Source organism: Salvelinus sp. IW2-2015, unplaced genomic scaffold, assembly GCF_002910315.2.
Source record: "Salvelinus sp. IW2-2015 unplaced genomic scaffold, ASM291031v2 Un_scaffold1909, whole genome shotgun sequence".
In the NCBI taxonomy this organism is placed as follows: domain Eukaryota; kingdom Metazoa; phylum Chordata; class Actinopteri; order Salmoniformes; family Salmonidae; genus Salvelinus; species Salvelinus sp. IW2-2015.
In genome coordinates, this window is record NW_019943269.1 from 141,825 (window position 1) to 153,971 (window position 12,147).

The 12,147-nt window shown below is 43.3% G+C and overlaps 1 protein-coding gene across 1 annotated transcript in view; it reads right to left on the reverse strand.

Moving 5' to 3' along the window:
• The window catches only part of LOC112072385 (synaptogyrin-2-like), a 7,709-nt gene extending 4,188 nt beyond the window's left edge, over positions 1–3,521 (reverse strand). The window contains 4 exon segments of the mRNA XM_024139793.2: positions 328–378; positions 381–564; positions 3,330–3,376; positions 3,379–3,521. Coding sequence (XP_023995561.1) covers positions 328–378; positions 381–564; positions 3,330–3,376; positions 3,379–3,427 — 331 coding nt within the window. The 5' untranslated portion in view covers positions 3,428–3,521.
• Positions 3,522–12,147: the final 8,626 nt, after the last annotated feature.

Consider the following 12,147-nt stretch of genomic DNA (forward strand, 5'->3'; position numbering starts at 1 on the left):
AAATTCCCTCTTCATAATGCATTATACTCTTCATAATGCATTATAAGTGCCCTCATAACGACATATGAGCAACTACACTATGAGTGTAGTTATAGATGTTTATAAGCAGTGCACCTTTAGTACTATGTCGTTAAGTATAGTGAATTGTGCATGGCATTAGGCATTATAAACCTGCTTGTAATGCATTGTAAGGAAGCTAGGCTATTCATAGGAAGTGTTGCCAAGATTATCTTTGAAAAGTCTGACCATAAGTGTCAGTTCTGGGTGCCAAACTACAGCCTTACAGATTTATCATCGGAAGTATCACAAAAAATGTTTTCCCCTCACCAGAGAAGACCAAGTCGCCAGTGACAATGTTCTTCCTCTCTTTGGCGTTGCGATCTGAGGGAAGTAGGCGTCCAGTACGATGAAGATGACGCAGGCGAGAAAGGCCAAAATTCCGATACCCACTCCGAAGCCGCATGCGCTGTCATTCCCGTTGAACATGCATTTGGTGTCTTGATGCTGTGGAGGGTTGACATAGCCTTCTCCAGTGATGGTGGCAAACACCACTATGGAAAAGAGCTGAAGAGACAACAACTTGTCTGTTAGAACACCCTGGGGTCCGTCACATAGGCCTGTTATCATATAAGACTTATAATATAAGACTGTTATCATATAAGACTTATCACATAGGCCTGTTATCATACAAGACTAGGTGTAGCACAGTGTTAGACAACCTGTAACCAATCACATGAGGACATACAGTATGTCCTGGGAAAAAAAAGTGTGTTCAAGTTTTATTGTCACATGCACAAGTACAGTGAAATGCTTCACTTTCAAGCCATTGTGTGTGTTTGGTATGATTTCAGGGGTTGACCGTAGTGGATGTGGACAGCCTTATGAAGCGACCCGTAGTGGATGTGGACACCGACCGTAGTGGATGTGGACAGCCTTATGAAGCCGACCTGTAGTGGATGTGGACAGCCTTATGAAGCCGACCTGTAGTGGATGTGGACAGCCGACCCGTAGTGGATGTGGACAGCCTTATGAAGCCGACCCGTAGTGGATGTGGACAGCCTTATGAAGCCGACCTGTAGTGGATGTGGACAGCCTTATGAAGCCGACCCGTAGTGGATGTGGACAGCCTTATGAAGCCGACCCGTAGTGGATGTGGACAGCCTTATGAAGCCGACCCGTAGTGGATGTGGACAGCCTTATGAAGCCGACCTGTAGTGGATGTGGACAGCTTATGAAGCCGACCGTAGTGGATGTGGACAGCCTTATGAAGCCGACCTGTAGTGGATGTGGACAGCCTTATGAAGCCGACCTGTAGTGGATGTGGACAGCCTTATGAAGCCGACCTGTAGTGGATGTGGACAGCTTATGAGCCGACCTGTAGTGGATGTGGACAGCCTTATGAAGCCGACCTGTAGTGGATGTGGACAGCCTTATGAAGCCGACCTGTAGTGGATGTGGACAGCCTTATGAAGCCGACCTGTAGTGGATGTGGACAGCCTTATGAAGCCGACCTGTAGTGGATGTGGACAGCCTTATGAAGCCGACCTGTAGTGATGTGGACACCTATGAAGCCGACCTGTAGTGGATGTGGACAGCCTTATGAAGCGACTGTAGTGGATGTGGCACCTATGAAGCCGACCTGTAGTGGATGTGGACAGCCTTATGAGCCGACCCGTGTGGATGTGGACAGTCTTATGAAGCCGACCGTAGTGGATGTGGACAGCCTTATGAAGCCGACCCTAGTGGATGTGGACAGCTTATGAAGCCGACCGTAGTGGATGTGGACAGCCTTATGAAGCCGACCTGTAGTGGATGTGGACAGCTTATGAGCCGACCTGTAGTGGATGTGGACAGCCTTATGAGCCGACCTGTAGTGGATGTGACAGCCTTATGAAGCCGACCTGTAGTGGATGTGGACAGCCTTATAAAGCCGACCTGTGTGGATGTGGACAGTCTTATGAAGCCGACCGTAGTGGATGTGGACAGCCTTATGAAGCCGACCGTAGTGGATGTGGACAGCCTTATGAAGCCGACCTGTAGTGGATGTGGACAGCCGACCTGTAATGGATGTGGACAGCCACACCCACCCACTACTCCATCAACCACAAAATGTGCATTCTATTGGAATTCCCATTGGAACCCTTTGGACAGCTATAGCAGTGCGTGGTAAAATGTGTGGCTCACTCAGTTTAGCTCAACGCTGTTGGCTATTATTTTATTTTTATAAGGGAAACCAAATGCTTGCTGGCTTCCCTTGCATTCAATGCTACAGGCGGCAACAATGTCATGCTCCTTTTGACCAGACAGCATCAGATAGATAGGCTACACATACAGGAGACAGAGCACTGTTTCACTCGATCGGATGCTTTCTCCGGTGAGACACATCAGCCACTTGCGAATTGAAGGAAAATTGTGAAACACAAAGAGATGAAAAATAAATGTATCTTTTATCTGGGTATTTTTTGGGTTGCCTGGGGCAAGTGAACTGAGCAGTTGCAAGTTGCGTTGAGCTTGCTCCGCGGTCACACCATTGGGTTTTTAAGTGAAAACAACCAAACTGGGGCCCATGACCTGTATCCCATGATGATTCCCGATTGGTATCCAATGGGACTTTTCCATAAGAGCTTCAGCTTTTGGTTAGCTAGCTCAGTGCATCCTAGATCCATCTCTTCTTGACATTGAAGTGTAATGCAACATCAATGAACATGTTTTTCCATTAAACTAACATATTGTCTATCTTATAATAATATAGATAGTTGCATGCAAACAAATTGTCATCACAGCTATCCTTGCAGAACGTTTACAGGGGTACGGAAGTTGATGAGATGCCGTGGTGTGGTGGATCTGTCAGACTGACAGTTAATCAGATAATAGCTAAACAAACCTCTTCCACGTCATGCCAGCGAGCTAACGTTACAGCAGCAAGCTACTAACATCTGTAGCTCAAAAGCTGGCCGTTGGCAGGCTTACAACTACCATCATCAACAGTTGGCAAAACGCTTAGTTTGGTTGACACAGCTAAACTGGTCACGAGGAAAAGTTCCCTACTAGTACACAGCTGGATAGTCTATTAGCTAGCATTAGCCAAGTGTCATTCGCAACTTTTCCACAACTGCAACAACATCACAAACTAGAAAACAGGTCAACAACTCTTTCATGTTGTCTTCTTGCCTTGATGCGCAAAGCTTTTCCATAAAAAGACAATACAACTGTGATGTGTACTGTAGTTAAACAGACAGCTAGCTATGGTTGCTAGCTAGCTAACGTTAGCTACTTCAAAAGTTTCCTAAAATAACACACTGTCTGTCAACCTAGAGTAAATCACTCACCCAGCTCAAGATGCGGACTATGGTTGGAGGTTGTTTAATAAAGTCATAAAATCGAAGGCACCTCCGGCCAGCGAGGCCCCATAGGCACCAGATTCCATTTTATATATATTTTTTTTTTATGCCGATTAATATTTCCCAACTTCAGCTAGACAATGACTATGCGCAGGTCTCATTTGTGAAGGTGCAGGTCTTTGGTGTTGTTTCACTCTCATTTCCCGAAAAGTTAAAGAACCGCCCCCGACCATGACCACGTCATCTCTAGGATTTTTTTCTTCATAGGACTAATAATTGCTTCAAATAAATGGGCATACTGCCACTCTCACAGTGACCTTTTGACCGTAGTGTTCACTATTGTCACATTATCACACATTTTCAAAGGGTTTGTACAAAATAAATAAGCATCTATCCTCTCTCATGTGTCTGTGTCCTTTACACACACCCCATTGTGTACACAATGGCTTGTATCTTTATTAACTTGTTATCAACTATTCATTTTCACACGCTTTGAGAATAATAGATAGGCTTATGTAGCCTACTGGCTGACATTGTGGTGTGGAAGAGAGCAAGATAAAAAGTAATTCTGACTATAGTGTATAATATATCATTCATCTTTATTGTCAAGGCTATAGCTCATCATTAAGGCAGTATTTGCAATGATACCCCTAGGAACAACCACCTTCCATAGGCTATGATGGTGGCATCCACAGGAGGTTGGTGGCACTTAATTGGGGAGGACAGGCTCGTGGTAATGGCTGGAGCAGAATAGGTGGAATGGTATCAAATACATCAAACACATGGTTTCAATGTGTTTGATGCCATTCCATTTGCTCCGTTCCAGCCATTATTATGGTCCGTTCTTCCCCCAGCAGCCTCCCTGGCCTCCCAATCAGCAAGGATGCTGCCTTTTGATTGGGACACAGGCTGTGTAATGTGCTTTGGACATGAAAACATTGCATATTGACACCAAATAGAAAACATTTATTGGTGTTGTTGTGACGTCTGCATATCACTGTTTTTCACTTCAATATTTTAGATTCTCTAACTAATATCGTCTCAAACAACTGCTATTATATTCCACTAAACTCCATTCATAATGTAGGTTTACCACTAGAGGACAGCAGAAGCACACATAAGGGATTCCTGCTGTAATGAGGAGAATGTATTTCATTGGTTGAGTCTGCGCCAGAGAAAGCCGCTCGAGCTGAAAGTTGCTGAGCTGAGAGTTCCATGCGCCGTAGGTGAGAACAAACAGGCAGAATCTCTTCCGTTTGATTGGTGGTTTGGGGCTGTGCAATGGCAGTCTTCAAAAATTAAGTCTTCAAAAATGGTGAGGGTTAAAACATACATCGATAATGCAAGTCTTATGCATCAAACTATTCAATTTGAAGTTACTTTTTACAGTTACAATACATATGCAGCTTTGCTAAGTCGAATAATGATTCAGAAGTTTAGTGTACTGACTGGTGTTGTTGGTTCTATTGTGTTTCCATCTGGAAACCTGTGGAAATGGAACACACACATCGCATCAATTCTCAGCTGTTAATCAGTGGAGGCTGTTGGGAACAGCTATGGGAATTCGGGCTCTGTGTAATGGCTGGAATGGAATTCTTGGAACGGAGTCAAACATGAGGTTTCCGTATTTTTCATACCGATTCAATGATTCCATTCCAGCCATTACAATGAGCCGTCATCCTATAGCTCCTCCCACCAGCCTCCACCGCTGTCAAACACTTGAAGCTCTGGATTAATTTATTTAATACATTTTGTTGAATAGCTTTATATAAAATCCTAAAGGTATTCCAGAAACTAGTTATTAAAAATATAAATATTGTATTGTTGTTTTTCTTTAGTAAAATTAACTCAACTAGATCCAAGAGGGAGCTTTAAAGGAGCAGTAAGCGATTGCTACATACATTTTTGAAGAATAGAACTTAAATGCCTCATGGGCTTAGCTCAACTGTAGTACCCCGTCAGAACCCGAAAGCTTGTTTTACTCTGTCTGTAAATTAAGTAAATGTAAACAATGCATGCTTACAACAATAATTTTGATATCATGGATGGTCAGTTCTTGATAGTTTTTATTTTCTTTAACCTCCACAAGTTCCTCTCAATTCCTGTTGAAGAAGTTCCTGATAACATGTGAACATGGCACATTGCTGTGATAAGGGTCTTTGGGAGGAGGGAGGAAGGAGTAAACTAGTGGTCTGTGGGAGGGACGCTTCGCTGTATTGTCTTCTTATGATTTGTGAAAACAACCCTTCCGTAGTCTTTTCTTCAGTATCTTTTCGGTTTGGTAGATAATGAGTTGCGAGTGTAAGTTGGTCAGAGGAAGTCCTAATCTAACCTAAACCCCACCACTAAGAAGCTCCTAAATAGTTTCTCTCCTGGGAACTGGAGGACATGACTGGGACGATGCACTAACTACAGTATATAAAACAACAGTACCTTGTTCCACCAATCCTCTCTCTTGGTGGGCTCCCTCATGCTTCTGTCGGTGATTGGAAAAAGGTAAGTCCATGATACATGACAGGTGTGGCCACGCAGAGTGAAGACCAGGAGGATGGCATACAGTGTGGACTTCAATCTTGAGGCCTATAATGGAGCTTGAATTAGAGTAAGTTGCTCTTTACTCTCATCTCTCTGTTAATGATGGATATTAAAGTAGAGCTGTGCTTTGTAGCCCATGTCTGTCCACAGTGCATATTCTGAAGGAGATACTGCATTAATTGTGTGTGCTTTGTTGTTCCTCGTTGTTAGTTGTAGTTTCACAAACACTCTGTGTCTGGTTTACATAGTTGGTGCATAGAACATCATATTTTGGAATGGTTCAATTTATCTCAATTAACCCGGACAACAATATTGCGTAATTTGGTCAGATGCTGGCCCTGGTACCATTTATGTTTTGCTCTGTTCACGAGAGATTAGTAAGGTCTAAACATCCATTCAAAAGTTCTTTATCGTGTCCCCTCTGGTATGGTTTATAGGGAAGGGAACACTGCACTCTCTAACAGGGTTGACTTGAAGGAGCAAACTGAAGCTAAGAGCTTTTGGAGGACAGTCGACGTTGATAAAAGTGCTTCTTATTGCAGTGACATTTAGGAATGTTAGATTTTCCCAGAACTGTTTAGTGTTTGTTTAGTGAATGTTAGATTCTCCAGACTGTCTAGTGTTTGTTTGGTGTATGTTAGATTCTCCAGATGTCTAGTGTTTGTTTAGTGAATGTAGTTTTCAAAGACAATCTTATTTTAAAATATATAGCTCTATTATCTGTTCTACATACGTTATATGTGGTTTTAGTAGTTAAGTGTACACAATTTTTTTTTACAGAAAAATGATTTTCGATTTATTTTTTATTTTTTTCACCTTTATTTAACCAGGAAGGCAAGTTGAGAACAAGTTCTCTTTACAACTGCGACTGGCAAGATAAGCAAAGCAGTGTGACAAAACAACAACTCAGAGTTCAATAACCAAACATACAGTCAATAACACAATAGAAAAGAAAAATAGAAAATCTATGTGCAAATGTAGAAGAGTAGGAGGTAGGCAATAAATAGGCCATAGAGGCAAATAATTACAATTTAGCATTAATACTGGAGTGATAGATGTGCAGATGATGTGCAAGTAGAGATACGGGTTGCAAAAGAGCAAGAGGATAAGTAATAATAATGGGGATGAGGTAGTTGGGTGTGGCTACTTACAGACTGGCTGTGTACAGGTACAGTGATTGGTAAGCTGATCTGACAGCTGATGCTTAAAGTTACTGAGGGAGATATAAGACTCCAGTTTCAGAGATTTTTGCAATTCGTTCCAGTCATTGGCAGCAGAGAACTGGAAGGAAGGCGACCAAAGTAAGTGTTTGGCTTTGGGGATGACCAGTGCAATAATAACTGCTGGAGTGAGTGCTAGGGTGGGTGTTGCTATGGTGACCAGTAGCTGAGATAAGGCGGGACTTTACCTAGCAGAGACTTGTAGATGACCTGGAGCCAGTGGGTTTGGCGACAGATATGTAGTGAGGGCCAGGTCGCAGTGGTGGTAAGTGTATGGGGCTTTGGTGACAAAACGGTTGGCACTGTGATAGACTACATCCAATTTACTAAGTAGAGTGTTGGGGCTATTTTGTAAATGACATCGCCGAGTTAAGGATCGGTAGGATAGTCCGTTTTACGAGGGTACGTTTGGCAGCATGAGTGAAGGAGGCTTTTGTTTGCGAAATAGGAAGCAGATTCTAGATTTAATTTTTGATTGGAGATCTTAATGTGAGTGGAAGGACAGTTTTACAGTCTAACAGACTCCTAGGTATTTGTAGTTGTCCACATATTCTAGTCAGAACGTCCAGAGTAGTGATGCTAGTCGGGGGGAGGTGGGGCAGCGATCAGTTGAAGAGCATGCGCTTAGTTTTTACTAGCATTTAAAAGCATTTGGAGGCACAGAAGGAGTGTTGTATAGCGTTGAAGCTGTTTGGAGGTTTGTAGCACAGTGTCAAAGAAGGGCAGATGTATCAGAATGGTGTCAGTGGCGGCCCAGAATATATTCTGTTTCTGCAGTGAGTCTGCATGTTACGGGTATCTAGTTTTAATGGTCTTTTTGCAGATGTTTTAGTTATTGAAGCCTGCAGTGCTATTTGTCCTCTGGTCTGTTTCTCTCTCTTGATATGTTCACGTGACCCAGTTGCCTTGGAACATCGGCCTTTTTTGTTCGATTAATCATTGTTCGACAAACACGGGCTATTTTTTTCCTTCAATCGGTTGCATAATTCATATTGAATGTGTTTTTATGTAGATAATAACCAAGAATGAGGAAAGGGGATACCTAGTCATTGTCAACTGAAAATGTGTCTTCCGCATTTAAACCACCCCTTCTGAATCAGAGAGGTGCGGGGGAACAGTGGTTAAACTGTCTTGCTCAGGGGCAGGAACAACAATCTTTACCTTGTCAGCTCGCGGGATGTCGCAGCAACTTCCGGTTACTGGCCCAACGCTTCTACTACTAGAATAACACTGCTGTGTGTGCCGCATTTGTTCAAACCGTATTTAACAAGTTTTCCATTCATCGTCCAGCCTCTTTTATACATGCACGGTACCATAGCCCTCTGTCTGGTATAACCTCCTCTATGTCCATTGATCAACGTTCACATCAGGAGTCTTAGGTGATGATAGCGGCCCAGGATCTATGTGCAGCTCATTAGGGTGACGGAACAGGTCTGGAGAGTGGCAGTCCTGGAAAACCCTGGAATGGAGGTCCTTACAGAGGAAGGCCAAGGTACTTTATGGGCTGTATCACCAAGTAGCACCTAATTCCCTATGGCCCTGGTCAAAAGGTAGTGCACTATGTGGGCAGCGTGCCTTTTAAGGACGTAGAAGTTTGTTACAAGTGAATGTGTTCAAGTGACCTGATATGCTCATTGAGTGAGGACTGAATCTTCCTAAACTCCCTTCTGATAACCACTACGTCATAACAGTGTTAGCCTGGTCCCAACTGTGCTGTAGCTCAACTTGTCTTTATCATTGGCCATGCCTAATGTATGACCAAGCACATATACCACAGAAAGTTGGATAAAGCACAAGCGACTACCACCAGGTCGTGTTCTTACTGGCCCAAATGTAACAAAATGAATGAAACAAAGAGAGGCTACTTGGACTTGTTCAAGTAAGAACTGTTCGTAGTGAAATTTAAAAAAAAAGATTGTTATCCATTGCATGCCCATGAACACGGACCAAGGCCAGTGCAGTATGTCTTACTGAATATATTATATCATCTGATTAATCATATTCAATCATATGTTCCCCATAGATAGGTTGGCCAGACATATGAGTGATGTCAGAGAGCAGGCAGATGAGAGGAGTGAGGATCCATGCAGAGCCAACCTGTCTGTCAGGACCGCTGGTCTGCCGCCACCCTGAGGGTCTGGTCCTCCATGCCCAGTCGCAGCGTCGGTGAGACAATCCTTTCGGTCAGCAAGCTGGTTTGTATAGGGGAAACCTCGGTTGTTGTTTCTTGACACAGAAGGAAGAAAACGGCTTAAACCGTACGTACTACCTGAATTTCTCCAAATAAATGCTTGTTTTCGTTTGATGTTGCAAACGGTGCCACGTTGTGCTCTATGAAGAAGCACCGGCAAAGGCTTTTTTGTTTGTGACTCATAAGAGACTATAGGGGCATATTTAGAGCGCACAAACCCCAGAAATGTTGCAGTTCCTTTTGTATCTGCCTTTGTTACCCATGTGGCTCAGTTGGTAGAGGCATAGCACATTGCGCCAGGGTTGTGTGTTCGATTCCTACTGGGGACCAGTATGAAAACGTATTCACTCACTACTGTAAATCGGCTTTGGATAAGTGGTAAACGCATCCACACACATTTTAAAATACGTACAATGGTTTGAAATTTATATCATATTGGGGTATACATCAATTAAGTCTTGTTTTAATACCAGCATGTTTTTTGGATGGTCAAAATGGTACATGTACTTAAGTACATAATAAGTCATTAGAATAGTTTCCTGTCTCTTGTCTTATCTATGTCAGAATTTTCAGACAACGTACTGGGCGAATATGGCCTACGCAAGCCACTGGCCTCAAAAGTGGGTCTGACGGTTTGAATAAACTGCTGGGGTGTATTCATTAGTGCACACCGTAGCGAACATGTATGCTGTGCAACAGAAACTTTTGACAGTTAGGTTAGTCCCCTCCCTGTTTCGGCCGTTTGTTTCCGTTTGGTTGCTAGTGAAATACACAGGTAGTAATGTATCTTCCTCTTTTAAACGTAGGAAATGGTCTCTTCTCACTCAGGGCAGCAGAGTCGTCTTATGCAATAATTCCTAGTGCAACATCCCGTTCTACTCAGCTGCGCAGGTACCGACGCCAGACCAAGACGTTTCCCTCTCCTCAGACTAGTATCGTGGCTATGGATGAGGCAGACTCTGAGGATGTTGCGTGAGGAGGTGAGTGCCTCCAAATCACTTCACCATACCCTGAAGGCAATAGTTTTTTCACCAGCTTTGAGGGCTTCTACATCTCACTACAGACACACGGACAATTGGTATGGCATTTGAAACCAGACAGTTTTTAGATATTTTTACCAATGCTGTACCGAGGTGAAGCTCCTTTGTTCACTTTGAATAGGAGTTTGTGAACTTCCTGACTGTCCTCCGCTGGGAGTAGTGTTGTTTTGTGTGCTCTGCTGAGATGGCCTGTAAACAAGAACGACTTTCCGCTACTAAAGTTAACAGATATCAAGGTTTTTGTTTAGAAAATGCTATACTGAACTAAAATATAAAATGCAACATGCAGAATTTCAAAGATTTTTATGAGTAAACAGTTCATATAAAGAAATCAAGATCAATTGAATAATTTTATTTGGCCTAATCTATGGATTTCATATGACTGGGAATCAAGTAGGTTTGTGGACTTTAATTTTGGGGGAGGGGGGGAAAAAAAAAACGGGCCTTTGTGGGTTTGGGGAGCGGAATAAGTGGAATGGTATCAAACACATTGTTTTTTTTGGTTTGTTAGTCGCAGATTTGTTGTCACCTATACCGCCCTTAAAAAAAGGGTAGGGGGTGGCTAGAAACCAGTCAGTATCTGGTTGTGACACATTTGCATCATGCAGCACGACACATCTCCTTCACATAGACTTTGATTAGGTTGTTGAATTGTGGCCTGTTGAATGTTGTCCCACTCTTCATGGCTGTGCGAAGTTTGCTGGCTGTTGGCAGGGAGCTGGAACACCTGTCGTACATGTCAATCCAGAGCAATCCCAACATGCTTCAATGGGTGACATGTTGGTGAGTATGCAGCGCCAAATAGCAGAAACTGGGACATGTACAGCTTCCAGGAATTGGTTGGTACAGATCTTGCAGATAATGGGGCTGTGCATTATCATCTGAAAAAACGGGATGAGGTGAATTGGCGTTGATAATGGCACAGACATGGGCCTCAGAATCCGCACGATATCTTCTGTGCATTCAATTGGCCTCGATAAAATGCAATTGTGTTTGTTGTCCATAGCTTAGTCTGCCATCGCATATGCTAAACCAGCCACCATAGGGCCTCCGTTCACACCGTTTGAAATCACAAAACGCTTTCCTCAGTTTGCATCTGCTGGTACTGTTCGAAACCGCGATTCAATCTTGAAGAGCAACTTCTCCAGCATGCCAGTGGCCATCGAAGGTAAGCATTAGTCCACTGAAGTCGGTTACGATGCCAAACTGCAGTCCCGGTGCAGACCCTGGTGAAGGAAAGGCACAGATGAGCTCCTAAGACGGTTTCTGACAGTTTTTGTACAGAAATTCTTCGGTTTGTGCAAACCCACAGTTTCATCAGCGTCGGTGTGGCAGGTCTCAGATGAGAACAGTTTCAACCGCCAGATTGGGAAAGAAAGGGGGCCCCGGATGGTGGGAGTCCGGGCTTTTTGTGGTTCATGTGATTGTGATTAAGTCGTTGGATTGTTACTGAAAATTCGTCTAAAACAATGTTGATAAATGGTAGATGGTAGAGAAATTAAATTAAATTAATCTGCAACAGCTTCTGTTAGACATTCTGCAGTCACATGCATTGCATGCTTCCTTAATAGCCAGGCCAAATACAAGCTGTCTCTAAATATTCGCCGGTTGTGTTCAGTGGATTTGAAGCAAATACATGCCTGGGTATTTAATTGAATTTTACGGTATCTTTTTATTTGTGTGGAATTACAGAGACAAGAAGACAGGAGCTGGTCAACGAATCTTCAGAGTCTGTCGGCCGGTGACCGTGTGCGTATGCTGCGTGCCACGCCCCTTAGTTGGCTGAGGAAGACTAACTGAGGTGTGTGCATCTTCTCTTC